The sequence below is a fragment of the Carassius auratus genome, chromosome 29 (assembly GCF_003368295.1).
Source record: "Carassius auratus strain Wakin chromosome 29, ASM336829v1, whole genome shotgun sequence".
NCBI lineage: Eukaryota > Metazoa > Chordata > Actinopteri > Cypriniformes > Cyprinidae > Carassius > Carassius auratus.
This window is the reverse complement of record NC_039271.1, coordinates 15,109,898-15,129,453: the sequence shown is the minus strand read 5'-3', so window position 1 is coordinate 15,129,453 and position 19,556 is coordinate 15,109,898. Positions and strand designations below refer to the sequence as shown.

The window sequence follows — 19,556 nt, the reverse complement described above, 5'->3', positions numbered from 1 at the left end:
AGTCCACAAAGAATACAAGGTTAATATCAGAGTGCTGATGTTAAAGATGTCAAAGCCTTAAAAACCAGAATTGAAGTCGTCATTGACTTAGTCCCATGTAGTGCCAAACCGACATAAATGGAGATACATAGCAGATTCTAGTCCTAGCTGCTTTTTTCTCCATATAATGAAAGTGGATTGAGACCAGAGACAGTTGCGGTCACTATTGGCTTTCATTTTGTTTAAAAGAGCAGCATGGCCTTTCTTCTAGTCAAATGAACACTCCACTTTAAAAATAAAATAAAAAATAGGCTCATTTTCTAGCTCTCCTAGAGTTAAACAGTTGAGTTTTACTGTTTTCAGCCGATCTCCAGGTCTGGTGGTAGCACATTTAGCTTAGCTTAGCATAAATTATTAAATCTGATTAGACCGTTAGAATCTCACTCAAAAATGACCAAAGAGTTTTGAAATATTTCTTGTGACTCTAGTGTAGTTACAATGTGTACTACTACCAACGGAAGATGAAACGTTTAAACACTTTGGTCATTTTTTAATGAGATGCTAACGGTCTAATTAGATTTAATGATATATGCTAAGCTAAGCTAAAAGTGCTACCGCCAGACCCAGAGATCGGCTGAATGGATTTGAAAATGGTAAAACTCAATGGTTTAACTCTAAATTAGCCTTTTTTTTTTTTTTTTCAAAGTGGAGTGTTCCTTTAAACCGGTTTCTATAGCAGGCTCATTTCTGGATGAACTAAGCATTTAATAAGTATTTGTTTATAAAGCAAAATACAGAAAATAATGTAAAAAAATCAAAAAAACTTTTCCATGAGTTACAACGTGCTCTTAATCAGATTGTACAAACGTTTATGTGAGTTTGACATGCTAGATGTTTTTCATTAAAAAGTAGTCATAGTGATCAAATCAGATTACTTATTGTCCGCTTTTGAGTGCTTTTTATTAGAATTTAGCATACCACATCCATGCAAAGTTTTGCTGCAAGATAAAGTCTTAAAATTCAATTCAGGCTTTCAAATAATGCATCAGTCTGTGGATGGCTGTTGAATAAAATGCCCACTCTGTGACCAGCCGAACGGGCAAGCAGAGAGAATTGTAACCTTTTTATTTTTATGCGGCCAATATCACCTCAATGAACGCTCCATTTACAAGACTCATGATGACAATACCTTTGAAATAAATCAACTCTACTTTCTAACTGCTCTGTCAGATTTCTGTAGCCCAAGTGCCCTGACAGTGAGAACCATTGTTATGGTTTTACTAGTAAACAGATTGCAAATGGTATGTTTTGGTGCAATTTGGAAGTCCTGATTTTGAGATACCACCTGTAACATGTTTATTGGACTATGAAATGGCTGTATGATTTAACAACATATAGTAAACGTAGAGGTGGCTGGACTGATCTGAAGTCATAAATAACTTTACAGGCTGCAAATCTGCACTCAATTCCCTCAGACACAAGATTTATAGACCGACCAGGAAAGGCCTCGGTGGTTTGCTGGAAGTATGTTGTTTGAGAAAGAAGGCTACCATTTTAGGAGAGACGGTGCAAAGCTGTGAATGCTTTCTAAGCTCTCACAAACATTCCTTCAAAACCTCATAATACACCCTGTGGATCATTGTGGTTTCACTAAAAGCAGCTCTCCTGGAACGTTTGAAAAGAGCTCGCCGGCTCTCTCAGACCTGGCACAGACCAAGCAATGGATTAAGTCTGATGTCCCGACTGTCGTCTTCCTCTGTTTTTTATTATTTTTATGTCTGACTGATGCTGTGTCTGTAATCAGTAGTGGGTCTGGCTTATGCTTGCTTGAATCGCTGTTGGGGTCATTTAGATTGACAGTGCTTACTCTCTGAGAACATACTGTGCTTTGGCCACACACAAGTCACGAGGTGAGGGTACGTCTTTGTGGTGACTTGTTTAAACAGAATGTTTTTGCAGACACTGATGAGAACGGGGACTTGTGTGACGTGTTTGCGTACGATTTGTTTTGCTTGTGTTTCATTATTAAAGTGGTTGACTTCATAAATCAATAATATATCTGATTTTGGACAGGATTCCTCTAGCAGCATGATGGTTTAATTGATTTACAATGAAAGCAAGAGCGTTTTGGTGATAACCAAGCACATCACTATAATATTCAATTCTCGCTTGAAATTAAGGGAAAAGTTGACAAATGTATACACAAACTGAGTGGCAGTTGACAACTTTCAGACTCTTGACCTTCATCTCAACTCCCACAGAATCGCAGGTGTATAATAGTGGGATGACATAAGCAGCGAAAGATTAATTTGTGCTGCCTTCCAAAACAATCTTATGACGGTATCTCGGTAGACAGGATGTGACACGATCATTGGATCCCTTCCTGCGGTGGCAGCATTATACAGCTTTCAGAAGCAGCCTGAATTAATGTTCAAATCTCACCTGGTGCAAACTGTAGCAAAATTCCCCAGTCTAAATCTTTCTCTTCGTTCTCTGTTTTCAAATGAATTGGAAAAAAATATGTATTTCTTTGGGGAACAGAAAACAGGCAATGACATATTTTTGAGCGTATAAAGGGAAAAATATGCAGTGTTGAGCTGAGCATGACCGCTGGGCTGTCAGAAAATGGTTTATGATTATATTTAATAATAAACAGAGAATGCCTTCCTTCCGATTCGGCCATACGGTTGTATGTGTGTACGTAATTTAGAGCAGGCTAAGCCGTAAATATGTGTTCACCTGGTGAGGTTAATCTCTAGTCCAGTGCAGGATAGAGATATGCAAGGCTGCCATCAGAAATCTCAAGCAAATTCTTGCACAACATTTGCAGGTGGATGTTTCTGCCTCAGTAAGCAGCATTTTAAGGGTTCTTAAAGGTTTGGAGTCTGTAAGATTTTTAATTGTGTAATAAATGAATACCCGCCAAATATTCAATTGATCAAAAGTGACAGTTAAATTATTTAGAATGTTACAAACACTTTCATTTATTTTAAATAGCCTTAATGCTGTTTTTGGAGTTTCTGTTCATCAAAGAATTTCAACATTGAGAATACATGAAAAAAAAAAAAAAACGTTTGAGTACCAAATCATCACAGCTCAGCGTGTACATGTTTCAAACTATACTCCAGTTGATAATCATCTTTGTCCAGTGTCTTCACTATTTCTTGCCTGAAGTTATGACCGATAACACTGCCTTTAAACTGGACTCAGAACCCCCTCACACAAGCACTTGTCAACGCTGCCGTCCATTGGTGTTGAGGTCTCCGGTAGATTGTTGTTTTTGCTTCTCTTCTTTTTATTTTTTTCGGTTGTCAAACAATGGCCCGGGCCAGTGTTGCCACATTGTTGACAAACTAATCGGTGCAAAAACAATTCAAGGTGTATGTGTGACCTCGGATGAAGATGATTGTTGGGCAGCTAATTGAATAGCCCCGGTTTGGGTATATATCACGTCCCATATCTGATTGTGTTGTATTAATGTGGAATGATATGTTAATACTCCGAACCGTGTTTGACACATAAACCAAAAGTGTCTCCACAGCCCTCCAAATTAGATTCTAATGTGTGTGCCTATTAACAAAAATGGCTTTAGTTGTGGCCGGAATAATCTTGGGATTCTGGGTGAAGTCATTATGTCACTCCAGGAGACTGTGGCTTTGTGATGATTAAAGGACAGTTACTGCATCACCCACACACTTTTCACCTTCTATGGCTGTAATACATCATCCTAATGAACCTGTGAAGCCAGGGCAGGCAATACTTGATTAATCCACCGTCATTAAACTCAGTCTGCCGAAGACATCAGGAGGGAAGAGCATCCAGACTCAGAGCCCCTCAGCTCAACTCTCCATTAATCGACTGCAGAACTGGCCTGAAAACAACAGACACAAACTTTGTTCCCACACTTTTATTGTTGCAGTTTTTCGAGAGAATTCCAAAACCGAACCATCATGTGTAAAACAAAATCAATTCATTATTAAAACTGGATAACACGCAAGAGTAGATAATAATGGGCAAGTTCTGGATGCTGGTTGGCCAATACTGTGTTGCAGCCAAGATAAAATACACAAGAGAAGTCGTCATTATTTTTAGATTGTTCTCCCATTTGAGATTCTACATTTTAAATATGTCTATTTTTGAAATGTTAATTGTATACATGATCGATGTTAGATTTAAATGTATGAAAATAACATTTTAATGAAAACGTCATTATTACTACTATGATCATGTAATAATGTATTATTTCTATGATCAGTAATAATAATAATATTGCATTATAAAGATTTTAAAGTACTTGAAAATATATCATTTAAAAAATAAATATTTTATAAGGAAGTAAAGCACGGTCTCATTTGTATCACTTATTTTGGAGACAGTAATGTCATTGGTCCTTTAGTACATTTGAGGGAATATTCCATACGCATAAAGTTTCAGGTAGTTCAGCTTGACTGTTGAAAAACAACAAGAACAAGAACGTGGGATGGGCTGAAGTCTTGTGGCAGATATTGCACATTCCTTCTTCCAGGAAAGGGCTGTTAACATGATAGATTGTTGATCTTTCATTTTTCACTGGCTGGATGCAAAATTTCCACCCGCACATAAAGCAGAGGATGAGTAGAAGTATTTCTAAGAAAAGCCACTCTCCTTCATGGCAAACCCGAGGAGGTTAAAAGTGTGATCACCTAACCTGTTTACCTGTCCACTTATGCGGCGTTACAAAGAGTTTTTAATTTGCTTTGTAAACAAGAAGGTAAAAAGGAGCCGTTATTTTCTCTATTTTTGCTCAGTACTTTCTCCAGACCCTCTTCTATGAAGCCACAGACCCGCGTTGTACCTGTTCAGCCTAATAAATTTTTTCATATATTTATGTAATTTAATTCTAAATTGCGTAATTTTTTTTTTTTTTTGATGACCCTTTCCACTGCTTTCAGACCCTTAGAATTAAACAGGTCATTGTTTGCTGACACCTGTATGAAAATGGACTTTTCATCAGTCACAAACATTGTTTTTTTTTCATAAGAAAAGAACAGAACGCATTTCTCCCGATATGACATCTTTCCACACCTCCTAAGTGATTAATAAAACTCCCTAAACTGGCATAGAAGTTTCAAGCCAAACAGATCATCTTTATACACATTTAATGCTAATAAGTCAGTGTTTTCAAAAGGTCACTTAATGTGAGCCTGTTTCTCTTTTAGACTTGTACAATAATGGCTTCCTTTTGAACATGTCTTAATAATCCTTTACTGTTGTGACAGTCATTTGCCCTCAGGTTTATCAGCTGTCTTAATTGACATAAATGATTGTCATTAGAGTGTCTCAATTTGACTAACGGGCAGCGGAGTGCGGACGTGACCTCTTTAAGAGTGCAGCAGGGGCTTATGAGCTGTGTTTATTGATCCCTGGGGAGGGGAGTGTGTGTGTTTGTGTGTAAGTCATAGTTTGTACATTCATTTGCGTTTAACGATGCCTATGAGAGGGTTCAGAATTTGCCCCATCCCTAGGAAGTGTTGATAAAACTGACTGGCTGGAAAGTTTGGGTAAATTGTTACATTCCAGTCTAGCCTTGTAAGGATATTTTTTTCACCCTCCCAGCCCTGTTCTGAACCCCACCTTCACTCTCTCTTCTTCTTCCAGAACAGGAAAGACTGGTTTACGTGTAGCCAGAAAACCAGTTTCTCTCTCTTGTCACTTTTGTCATGTAGGGCAGTGGGTGTTATCCTTCATAATGAGCTCAAACTGTTAGTATTCTCTAAATGATCATGTTTATTGCACCGTGTTTAAGGTTGTCTGTTTTAAGACGTGTAAAACGTTCCATTTCCAGTGTGCATTGGGACATTCCACTTCCCCAAAATCCCCTAGACTCATACCACAGAGGATGTTTGGAAGCACACTTCCTGTGTGTGTGTGTGTGTGTGTGTGTGTGTGTGTGTGTGTGTGTGTGGAGAACACAATTAGACTATCTCATCATGTGGAAATAATCAACAAAACCCAAACTCAACTGACCGAGGCTGAAATTTCTCTGCAGAGCCTGGATGAGCTTGATGACGATGATGGAGAAGAGAAGAAGATGATGGAAGAAAGTCTCACGCAGCACAACACAGTCCAGAACGAGGGGATGACCTCTGACCCCGGAGCGGCCCACTCGATACAGGTGAGAGTGTTGTTTTTTTAGTAATGTCCTCTAGAGGATACTGCCTTACAGAGACAGTGCTGACCAAAGGAACAAACACAGAACTCAGGGCAGTCGACACACATTCTGCCTCCAGTCACAATACAGCGCAAGAGAATAGCTCTTGACACTAGACATGGCTGTGTACCTTGTGTTACCACCCATCTAGAGAGGAAACATGACCCAGGATCACATCGGCAGCAACTTTTGCACTTTATTTTGGAGTTTTAAACTTCAGGAAATCCACGACAACATACCAAACAAACAAACACAAAGCTATAAATTTAATTGCCCAAGAAAAGAGAAATAAAACAAATGTGTGTATTAGCGGTGTGATTTACAATATTAACAATGAATACATATCAAGTTCATTTAGTGTGTATACAGTGTCTATAAAAAGTATTTGTTAAACTGCTTTAAATTATTATTTTTTTCTCATCAATCTACACTCCATACACCATAATGACAAAGCAAAAAAAAAAGATTTGTGACAACTTAACAAATTAATTACAATTCAAAAGCTGAAATAAGACCCAGACCAGAGAATCCAAGTGTGTTTTCATGCGTCTTCACTGAGGAGAGGATGGAGTTTAGCCACATCACCATAAAGACCGTTTCGGAGGAGTGTTGTAGTGAGGTTTGTCCTTCTGTAGGTTTCTCCTATCTCCACATATGATCTTCCAGCTCTACTACAGTCACCATCAGGTTCTTGGTCACCAGTCTGACCAAAGCCCTTCTCCATCGATTGTGGATAATAGAGGCTACATGCTTCTGCCAACCTTCAATGCAGCAACATTTATTTCTGAACTCTTCCTCAGACGTGTGCCTTGACACAATCCTGCCTCTGAGTTCAACAGGCAGGTCTCTTGACCTCAGGGCTTGGGTTTTGCTCTGATTTGCATTTTCAGCTGTTAGAACTTTTATTGAGAGGTGTGTGCCTTTCCAAATCATACCAATTCAAATGAATTTGCCACCGGTTAACACCATTTAAAGTGTAGTAACATCTACAAGCAAAATGAATGCTCCTGAGTGAAATTTCAACTGTCCCAGAAACTGTCCCTGTCAGTTTTTATTTCTAATAAATTTGCAAAGTTGTTAAAAATCTCTTTTTTGCTTTGTCATTATGGTGTATGGGATGTAGACTGATGTGGGGGAAAAGTTATTTAAAGCAGTTTTACGTAAGGCTGCAACATAAAATGTAAAGAAAAAAAATGAAGTGGTATGAAGACTTTTTATAGGCACTGTATACAAATATTTATGTACGGTACATGTGTGCATGTACGAAAACTGGAAAATTAACATGAAAATTAAGTATTTTAAACACAGTTTGGGGAAATCACCCTCAGATTGTTTCAAATCTGAATGGCCGAACACAATATAAGATGATATGTTCACACTGCTCTTTTTCATACATCATATCTATATAGTAACAAGGGGCTGATCTAAGTAAAGCAAGTAGTCCATAAAATTTAAGCCTTATTCCAAATCTTCTGACGTCGAATGATAGCTTTGAGTGAGGCATTATTCACTAAAAATTCTGCCTACATTTGTCATTGACGGATGAGAATGGCTAACTGTCATTGTGCCATCAGTAGAACTCTGGGAACATGATTACGTATTTTTCCGAATTATGTAACGTTTTATTATATCTGATTTCCTGCTGGTGGGTGGTTGATTCCATGTAGCTTCTGGTTGCTGAATGCATAAAAGAAACGACTAGGATGTGATATCTGCAATATAATCACACTGGCATTGTGTGAGTGCATGCCATCTTGTATTACTTTCCCCTGGAAAGAATAGCTACTGTATTATTCTGTGAATTTCAAATCTATTATTGTAAAATATGAAAGGACTTTAGCGAGCAATTGTTTGCAACTAAAGACATGGCGAAAAGTTCTTCTCTGAAAAGCCATTAAAACGTGCTTCAGTAAGAGTCCTAATTTTGTTTAAATAAAGAAACATATAATTGCTCGAGTCGTGAGAATATGAGTGGTTACGTGTTTCTATGTTCAGCAGTCTATGCCGACCCCTGGTTCTCCAGATGTTGGCCTCTGTTTTATCAGACACAGCTCACACTGTATGTAGGATATTACATGACCGTCTGGTCTTCTAATTTGATTGCCCAAGGGTGATGTACAATATATAGTCTGACTGACAATACAAATAACCCTACACAAATCAAATCGCTGAGCTGATAAGCCTTGTGGTTATTTCGCAGTTTTGTTAATCAAGGTTATGGCAACCAAACTTTTGGACCAATTTTTTAACATTAAGGGAACAAGGTGTTCTTATGGTACATCTAATTTGGATATTAGAAAATATTAATTACACATATTTCCTTCACGTTGATGTCAATATAGTGTGCTGCAGTGATTATTTTTGTATGCAAAACCAGAAGTCAGCACCACCTTGGTTTTCTCTGACAAAAAGCTGTTACCGACAAAAGTTTGATTCTTACGTTTTGTTCATTATAATTTTCATAAATGTACAAGTCGTCTTTTATGAGTTTTGAAGCCTAAATGCAATATCTAGAAGTGAAAAGCTGAACAGGCTAAAAACAAACTACACAAAATGACCTGAAATCACTTTCAATATTTATTTAAATCCCTTTTCCTTGAAAGTTTGAGATGGAAAGCTTGATTGCAATGATTGCATGATGCAAGATCATGATTATAAACGCAATGAGACCGTAAATATGGATCAGAGAATGAATGAGTTTATTTGTTCAGTAGGCCTGTCACGATAACAACTTTTTATTGTGCTAATATATATAAATATATAATTGCGATAAACGATAATATTGTCATTTTAAAGGGGGGGGGGGGGTGAAATGCTCGTTTTCACTCAATATCCTGTTAATCTTGAGTACCTATAGAGTAGTACTGAATCCTTCATAACTCCAAAAATTCTTTAGTTTTATTATATTCATAAGAGAAAGATAGTCTGTACCGATTTTTCCCGGAAAAACACGACCGGCTGGAGGCGTGACGTGTGGGCGGAGCTAAAGAATCACGAGCGCCAGTAGGCTTTTGCGTTGAGAGCGTTTGGAAGCTGTGACATTACAGTGAGGGGAAAAAAAACATCATCCAAAACAAACCATGGCTTACAGTCAGATTCAGCCGTTTATTTTATGATCCAGAATCAGATCCAGAGGCTGAAACTGAACGAGAGCAGCAGCAGCAACGACTCGCTCCGAGCGGGGCTCGAACCCGGGTCTCCGGCTTGGAAGGGGACGCACTAACAAGGAGGCAGAGATATTTGAAGCAGTTTTACTCACCGCCTGCGGTTCCAACACACAATCGTGACCCTTTTTCATTGGGATTGCATCATCCTTAAGAAATAAACGATACGCAAATCCGTCGTCAAACTGGGCTTTGTTTGTAAAACAAGCATCTTCGAAACTCCATCCACTTGTCCCTCAATGCTGTTTTTTTGGTAATCTGTGCAGGGTTGTCTTGCCCTGGCAACCAAAAACACACTCCTTTTGTGACTTTTCGCGACGCTCTCGCTCTGATCAGTGAAATGTCTGTGCTGTGCTCTGCTACACGGAAGCGCGTGCTCTTCCAGGCAGAAGTTCCCTCAGGACCCATATAAGGAAATTCCGCTCCATCTAACGTCACACAGAGCCATGCTCAAAAAAAACTTGCCGAAACGTGTGACAAACCGGAAGGAGTATTTTGGGAACAAAAATACTCCTTCAAACGTACAACTTAATTTTTGAGACTTTGTCCATGTTTAGCATGGGAATCCAACTCTTTAACAGTGTAAAAAACTCAGTATGAATGAAATAGCATTTCACCCCCCCCCCCCCCTTTAAAGACCATTTTATGCCATTTAATATATAATCATAATGTAACAGCATAATAATGCAAGAAGGCCTACACACTACACAACAAAATTTTAATTCATAAGAATATTTAGATCATGGAAATGAAGTATGAAAATACTATATACCTTAAAAAACCTGAATAAATAGTAAATAAACATTTTCTAACAAAAAGTGCAAAGTAACAAGTAGAAGAAAAGAAAAATGCACAAAGAACATGAATGGACCTTCTTTTCTCTGTAAATTAAAGGGTGCACACTATCACTGAAAAACACAATCACTGCTCTGATGTCCGTATACACAAAGGCACAGGTCCCTAAACAAGACCATATCTACAGATGAAAGGGTTTTTTGTAGAAGCACTTTTTAAAATTTGAACTAGCACCTCATAACTGTACCATGTTATGTACAAGATGCAAAAGACACAGGTACAAGTGGAATATACAAAACATTCATTTTTAAGTAAATATAATGGGCGATGTATTTCCTCACCAAAAATGATTGATGTCATGTACATATATTGCGTGATAAGTCGATATATTGATTATTGCGACAGGCCTACAGTTCAGCTTTAAAATTAATGTCCCCAACAAGCTCTGTTAGTCCCATTTAGCCATTTGCTTTAACAACAAACCTTTTCAAGGAAATATTTTTTTTAACATGAAACATAACATGAAACAAAAACTTGCACTTTGTTTTTTTGTTGTTGTTGTTTTTGTATGTGTGTGCATTTTATTCCAAAATCATCAGGTGCATTAGCAAGCATTATTAAAATTGTAGTTTTTGAAAAACAAGATGGAGTACCTGCCCTTAAAAAGCACTGGGTGTGGTTAGTTATTTACTGTCGTGAGGGCAATAGTGCTGTTGTACTGAATATTGGCACTCCCTGAGGCACTGTTCCTACAGACGAATCACAGCCATTCAGCACAATTGTGTGTGTGAGAGAGTGGCATCCAGAAAGGTTTTGGAGTGTTCCCTCATTTTATGAGAGATGACAAAAGAAACATTATCTCCCTGTTTTTTTCGAAGCATCACGTTTAGAGTGGATGGCAGATTTACACGTTCCTTTCAGACACGTAAGCATAGAGTGCCTTGAAAATTTGCTGCTGCATTTATCAGTTGCTTGGAAAGGCGTTTGTGAAATTCCATGCCATATTTCACTGCTCTCTGACCTCCCACCGGACATGGCTGTAATCTACAAGCTTTCTACAATATTAATAGGATGCCTGACAGTTCTCAGGTTCACCGATTACAGGGTTGGATGCACATGTGTCTCTGGATATTCACTGTTGTCTGTTGAAGGCCACTGGTAATTTAGGGATGCAGTAAATTAAAAGTTTTGAAATAAAACTTTGAGTATTATTGCTAGATATGTTTATACTGGAGCAAGCATTTCCCTTCTGGTGGTGGTGTGTGTGTGTGTGTGTGTGTGTGTGTGTGTGTGTGTGTGTGTGTGTTGTTTTGCTGCTTCTCTCTCTAATGAAGTCCTGATCAGCTCAAGGCCTCCATCTGCTTCTGCTTAAGCTGTGCTTTACCTTTCTTCTCTTCTGCCATACAAGGAAAACACACTCTGATACCGGTGAACCGCTAGAACTCGCAGTACCGTACGGAACATTCCACAGGATCATCTCGCTCCAGTGTGCTCTGTGCAGCTGTCTTTTAGTATTTTGAAGCTGTGCCTCAAAAACCTAGTATGCTGCCTACCTAGACATCAGCTTCATAGGTAATTTTGCATATTATTTAATGGTCAAAAATAATGGACAGAAACTGCTATTACTGTACTAATCATAGGTGCATCTGAACATTCAAATGAATTTTGCAAAAAGGTATCTAGGTGGGAAACTCAGTAGGGTTTGATACAGCACTTGCTTGACAGTATATGGAGTACATTTATTGATGTTTTTGTCAGAACATCTACACTAGGGTTTGAGACACAGCCTTTGCGTGAAGATATTGGGTAAATTCTAAACCAAAGTGTTCATGCTTATTTGCATTTTTAATTGGCACTTCTTGTGTGAGGACGTTAGAGGTGATGGGAGGGACTTGCTATGCATCACCGAGCTGACCCCAGCAATAAAAGTGATGAAATGGTGGCAGTGTAATTTTAACCTGAAAAAGGCACCCAGTAGAAATGTTATGGAGAAAAGCAGAATTTGCATATTTGCATAGTACAATTAAATGCAGTTTGCTTTAAAACGCTGGAATAAAAAAAAAAAGCTTGCTCTGTAAACTCAAGGCCTTCGGCATTTCCATTTAAAATTCCAAGGGCTACATATGTGGGTAAATAGGAATTGTCTATAGGCAACAGGCAGGGCCATTTGTCTCTGGAAGCATTTGAATGATTACCGCACAAAGCAGAAAAGATTTTGTGCTCATCTGCCCTGCTTCAGAATGCCAGACCAGGCCTGTGCAGGACTTTATTAGACTGGCCTTCTAAGATCCTGAGATTTTACCTTTTTAAATTAGCTGTCAGAATCACAAAGCCCGTCAGATCGCAAACAGCTATGAATTCCTTTTTAAGCAATGTGCAATTTATCAGAAGGGAAACCGGGCTGAATACAATGCATATATTTGCTTTCTCCATTTCAGTCCCCCCAACCCCCCTGCCCCCCACACACACAAACAAAAAGTTTTCAATGATCAAAATGACTAATTTTTTTATGGTTAAGGGTTCCAGCTTTACAAACAGTAGATATGGTAAGAAATATAGCACTTTGTATCAAATGACCATTAGGCTCTATACTTTGTATGGATGCATATTAATGTAATGTACTACTAGGTGAAACAGTATAAGAAAGAGATTGTAAGAACATATTTTTAGAAAGATTTTCAAGATACACTATAGCATTGTTCAAAGATCTTGTGCGGTTCCTATGCATGTACTGTATCTGTTGAAACCTGCGCTGGGTATTTTGCTTTAATTTCTCAACAAGCTCAGGCCAACAACCACCAGCTTAATGCAAAGACGTTCAAAAGGATTTTGCCTCTGAAATATGATGGTTGAATATATGTGGTGGTGTGGAATCAGACTGCAAACATCTTGCTTCAGCCAAACCATATTTCAAGAGGCTTTGAGGCAATAAGAGGAATGATTAGTAAAATCTGATTGTGGTGGAACTCAATAAATAGTGAACCTTGTGTTGCGGAACATATGGGTCTGAAAGTGTCCTGTATAACTGTTGTTATCAGCCTCCATTGAGAGTTTGAGAATGATAACCATAACCAGTAGACCGTCACAACTTGTTTCTTTGGAGCAAACATAACTGTAAGGTTCAGCTCTGTTTGAGTTCTAACGCGTGGATTTATTGAGTTTTGATTTATTTGTATTTGTATTTTTTTTCTGGTTTAGCTTTGGTACCTCAGAATGGGGCGTATGAATAGAGTGAGTCACACCATTCAAAGGCCAACAGAAACTATTGGGAGGCTGCTGTGTGTGGGCTTGTGTTTGTGTATGTGTCTGTATTTAGGTCTATCTGTTCATCCATTTAACAAAGGGGTTATTCTCATTTTTATGCCTCTGTTTTATTTTTCAGGACACTCCGAGATCCAGAAGTCATAAGAGGTGAGTCTGACTGTGTCTAATATCTGTCTCTGGATAAGATATGTCTATTCAGACTGCATTACGCAGACAGAGGGACAATGAAGGGATCAAACCATTGTAGCCATTGACCACAACTCTGCACCGCTCGCTCATCTGGTGGCTTCTGTCAGATGTGAAAAACATTCTCCTGGCTTAAACATGTCCTCAGTATAAATGCTCAGTATAAATGTTGAAAAAGAAGCATCTCATCAGAAGAAAAGGATTTAAAGCCAGTGAAATGACAGCATGGCTTAACTGGACTCATTTTCAAGGCCACTGTAAGAACGCCAGTTGCTTTCGGACTCTCAGTTGGCAGCAAAGTCATTTTTGAATTTGTTTCCACTTGAATGATACTTGTGGACTGTTTGTATCAAGCTGAGCAGACAAAATTAAGAGAAGTTCTAGGAAGTAAAAAAAATCTCTTTTCTCACTCCAAACCATGTAACCTCTCACGTAAACACTTCCTGCCCCAACAATGGCTATTTTCCTTAAATATTTCCAGATGTCTCACATTTATTTTTATACAGGTTGCAGCAGCTGAGTTGTGATTCACAAACCAATTGTTCTTTTGAACAGATTCATTAAAAAAAAAATCATAAAGACATTAGTCTTTAAAGAAATTTTTAAGTAAATCTGTAAGGTTAATAGTGGTATTATCTATATTTAATTTACCACACTTTTATCTTTATACTGTGCTTAGAGTCCTTTATACTTTGATGCAAAAGTATAGTTCCCGCAGCACTCGTGCTACACACATGAACGATTTCTCAAATTGTGCATCTCACTGATTTTTGCATGGCAGATGATCAAAGGACAGGTTTTTTTTTTTTTTATGTGGGAACCCTCTAGTTACCATTATATCACAGTGGGGTCTAGATACGACAAAACGACCACCCAAAACATGCTAGCAATAGCATAGCAACATGCTAACAACCACTTAGAACACCTCAAAATCCTAGCAGCTGGATGTCACATAGGAAGTTTTTAAAAATCCATCCAATCAGTTGAACTAGTTCGTTTAAATGAACAAACTAGTTCATTTAAAATTAATCTGACTTCCCAGTTTACAACTGCTTGGACTTATTTTGCACAGAAAGTGCCAGTGCATTGTGGGTCCAGGGTGATGCAGACAAAAGCCCATCTGAAGCTCGGTCTAGGCGTTTGATTACTTGCACTCAAACACCCAGGGCTCTTCCGCAGCCAGCAGGACAGCGCCTGAAACTGCAACAGTCATGATCTCAATGCATCAGAACTAAAGGAAGAGCTAGCCATAAACTTGTGTAATGATAGTAATGATGTCCCATTGCAGATAATGAATTCATATTTTGGTGAGAAGTAAAATGTCTACTATGGCTAATTGAGTGCTAGCCAGAAGTTTATTCTTGAGGAATGAACACAAAATAAATTAAATCTGCAACCAGCTAGTATGGCCGACATATTTAGAATTGACTTCTGTCTGCCCCTCTTTATCTCTTTCTCTCTCTCTCATCCACACAAAGCCCCCTGCCGGGTTTCCAGGAGCAGATCATTACCTCTGCCTCCTCCTGTTTCCTCTCCACAGGGGACTAATGCAACAGAGTGGCTGTTACATTCCCAGGACATGAACATTCTGATTGGACATCTGCTCCGTTGTCCATGTCGATCAGATTCAGACTACTCTATAGTGATAGAGCCACAGCAAATTACATTACACACTTCATCTGGACACCATAGTGGACCTTTTCCTTTAGGGTTTCTTTTTATTATTATTATAACGTATACGGTGTTGAATAACAATAGCTGTCATCTTTAAAAAATCTCAGGGACAAATGCATTTGTTGAAATTACAGTTCTACATCTTCTAAAGAAAATGACCTTCCACTATGCTAGATTGTTGCCAGAGCATTGCTATGTGGTTGCTAGGTGGGTTCTTTGTCAAGAAAAAGAAGTAAAAAAAGAGCACAGATGAAAGGTCATGCTCATGTCCATAACACAAATTTGCGGGAAGAGTTACTCTTAGGGTTTTTTCTTCATATCTCTAATCCTAAGTATGAGCAATAATAATAATAAAAATTATGCTTGTCATACCTAAATAGTTTGGCTCCATGAACATTTGGTAGGGTGGTTGCACATTGTCTCCATTCTGTACGTATGACCTGAATGTCCTTATTAGATGAAGCACTTCACCGTACCTGCTCGCCATGATTTACTCACCCTCAAGCCATTCTAGGTGTATCTGACTTGATTCTTTTAGACGAATACAATCAGTGTTATATTTAAAAATGTCCTGGCTCTTCCAAGTTTTATAATGACAGTGAATGGGGGTCGAGATTTTTAAGCGAAATAAAGTGCATCCATCCATCCATAAAATTTACTTAACACAACTAATTTTATAAACCGTAATCTCTAGCTTCTTTCTGTTTGTACGTGTGTTTACGAGAGAGTGGTGTCCGGCGGATAATGTAGGACGTAGGTGTAAAGTAAGTACATGATGGGGTAATTTTCATTTTTGGGTGAATTGTCTCTTTAACTAGGAATTTTCCTGAAGAACCTGAAGGCACTAAAAAATCAACAAAGAAAATAAATAGGCTCAGTGTTGATTTCATGATATCCTTTAAAGTGAAAGTGAAGCAGTCAGTTAAGTTAACATTGTTTAGTAAAGTGATTTCCACTGATTAAAAAACACTCCACTGGCCAGCAGAGGGAACCAACCCTGTGACGTCACACATGGTGTTACTGCAAGATGGCTTTGCCCTTGCTCCAAAATTAGTTATTTTCCTAAATAATGCAAACTTGACTGACTGCTTCTTTTCCACTTTTAAGAGGTGTCTCCAGATGATTCTCTGGATGAGACTAGCCACAGAGATTCTGATTAAGGCATGTCACTTCCGCACTGTCAACATCACAAATCGGAAATGCAAAAGTTGAGGTTTACATCTTTCATTGGTCAGGCACTCCCCAAACTCTCACCTTCGGTCTAAATTATAAAAAAAAAAATCAACAAATTCTTGGGCAGGTGAAAAAAAAAATAAAGACACCACATACAAAAATTTCTCTGATTCGTTGCCAGTTCTTTTCTTCCCGCTTTTGTGGAATGTACAGACCGTACAGACTCAAAATAACACTAAAGTGAAAAGAAGGCATAATAATTTGATTCCAGGAAAGGGGTTATCAGCCGAGTGAAATATTATGAAGAAATCCTCCCTCAAGTCTTCCACATATGTAATCACTGAAGAGAAGCTGGTTAAAACAAGTTCCACATGAATATTTCCAGAGTGTCTGGCCTAATTGAAGAGTGAGAGAGCTGAGGAGAGGGTAAAACAAATGGATTTTTTTTTTTGACTAGCTGCACGGCGTTGTCCCAAGGCAAAGTCCTGTAAGGAGCAGGTCTGTTCTCCTCGCTAATGAAAGCACATTGCTCTAATGCCTTCTACTGTGCCATAAAAAGGCTTTTCTAATAATTTACTACTTGAGCTTTCTTATTTCCGCTCCTATGAAATAAATGACGCACTTTCTGAGCCATTATGTTAGAAAAAGGTTGAGGTCTCATTTGAGGGGAGAAAAATGTGTGAAAAGATGTTTTAGCGAGGCATCTTTTGTAATCAGAACACAGTATTAAAAAGTTCGCACCAATGTTTTTTTTTAATGCTTTTAAGAAGGGTCTATATATGAGGTGTATAGTACCATCCACTATTAGTCACAAATGGGGTACACAGATTGAAAGTGCTATTTCAGCATTAATAAGCATGACCCCTTTTAATTTATGTGTGTGTGTATGTATTTAATTTATGTGTGTGTGTATGTATGTATGTATATATGTATGTATGTGTATATATATATATATATATATATATATATATATATATATATATATATATATATAGATAGATAGATAGTTTGGCATTAGAAGTGGTTTAGCACTCAAAAAGTTGATATTTTTTTATGTGTACAGCGATGAAGACGGAAACAGACATCGTCCCCGATACGGAAAGGAAGGCAGTGGCACCGCGCCCACAGCCCTGGAGAGAAGGATAGAGGAGCTAGAAAGGGTACGTTTCTGTGCATTTACCATCAAGATAAAGCTGCCTGTCCCACCTACAGCTTTTCAAATAGGTCCTATCCCAAACGGCACACTTTCCTCACACCAGTCGGGTCAAATTTTTGGCATAAACTGCAAAAATGTCAACATTTCAGCTTGTTTCTGCTATATTTTGGCTGAAGCTAAATGACTGGTACCATTTCGGACTGTCTCTCTGCACAATACTGACCTTTCTCTGGAAGATATCACCATCGACAGTGCTTTTACAATACTCCACGACACCAAAACCTGTGTCTCTCACTCTCAAATGGCAGTATACTTAAGCTCCCTTCACACTGAGAAAATACATGAGTAATTTGTCCTGGCAGTTGTTCCCAGATCGTTAGATTTTGGTTCATTCACACTACCAGTGATTTTCCCGGAATCTGTGCGTGCGTTTACACACAACCCGCATCAGGATGTGACGTGTAATGTACGAGTCAAAATGCTAGGATATATTGGAACATAAATCATAGAAAGGCCAATCAAATCTTCCAGTGCTCTTTCTGTTGTGATCCAGCACTTGGTGTTTTTTTTCTTGTCTGCTAAAATCACAGTGTTGTATTTTGTTTATAATTTGCTCATACACAACCGCATCACGTTACACTGAGCTGGTGAACGATCTCAGCTTCAGCGCAGATACTGAGGAGCTCCGTAGTCTCGGCTTAAGTACAGTTTGCACACATTTCTATTTATTGTATTTTAGTTCTTTTTTTAAGTGATCACCACTCTCTTCGTTTAAAGCACATGCTAGCCCCTTTGGCACTGCATGGTTGCATTATTGAAAACACCCGCTCAGTCGCACGATAACTACGTCATCACTATGTTTCGGCATTGGTTCTGGCTTTTGTTCACACAGAGCTTGTTCCAGGACTGAACCCAGCAATGTTACTAGGTCCCGGATTGATCCCGGAGTCAATACCTGGATGTGTTTGCGTTTGCACAGAGGGCACCCCGGAAATTTTAGGGGACCAACATGCAGTGTGAAAGGGGCTTTAGAGACCTGGAACCCACACAAATTCGTTGTCATATACTGATATAAAATTTCATTTTAGCCATATTCAAACCTAGTTAGCCCTGTGTTGTTTTAGTGCCTTATCTAACAGCGGTTTCATATGGTTTCACATATAACTCTCAGCCGGCACTGTAATAACCTTCAATTTAATTGACCTCAGATTTTTCACGCAGCACATTTACATGCAGTGAACGCTTTATTTTAATGGCGAGCCGAATATTTCTTAAACATTAAGATCAACCAAACAGCAATCTTAAAGACTCACAACACATTAAGAGCACATGATTCACGATTGTAAGAGGAACATCTAAAGTGACACAGTCAAACCAGGTACCGCTTTATAGCCCTGCATATTAGTCATAAATATTCATGTGTCTCAGAGGATGTAAGAACATATATTCACATGCTCCTACATGTAGGTGTGCTGGAGGATGAACATCTGTAATGAGGAGAATTGAGAGGGGACACGGACGGCAGATTTCTGCGTTGTTTTTTTTTATAAAACAAACAGCACATCCTAACCATGCCTGATGTGCCAAGTTCAAGGAAATGATGTCACTATTTGACCATGCTTGATATTTAATACGTCGAATAATACAATGTGGAGCAGGATTTTAGAGCAAAGAAATGTTTTGCTCAATCAAGCTCAATGCTGCAGAAATATAACCAAGCAACTTTCTCTTGTACATGTGCAGAGAGTTATATGTAAACTATGGTGCAAAATCATTTGGAAAAGATCACTATATTGACAATCACCACATTTCCATAACATTATGTATCAAGTATTCAGCAACCTGCCATGCTTGGCTTTAATCATTTGACATGCTAAGAGTTCAGTCAATCATAACAGTGCTTATATATATAGATATAGAAGTATGAAAGTAAGCAAAGCTCTGCACACTACATACTGTTGTAATTGTGTTTAAG

General features: G+C 38.4%; 1 protein-coding gene across 1 annotated transcript in view; it reads left to right on the top strand.

Annotated features, from left to right (window-relative positions):
* Positions 1–19,556, top strand: part of pawr (PRKC, apoptosis, WT1, regulator) — a 57,685-nt gene that overhangs the window by 28,414 nt on the left and 9,715 nt on the right. Inside the window, exons 2-4 of the mRNA XM_026209819.1 lie at positions 6,008–6,133; positions 13,511–13,539; positions 17,489–17,585. Of these exons, the coding sequence (XP_026065604.1) occupies positions 6,008–6,133; positions 13,511–13,539; positions 17,489–17,585 (252 nt within the window). The remainder of the gene's footprint in view (positions 1–6,007; positions 6,134–13,510; positions 13,540–17,488; positions 17,586–19,556) is intronic.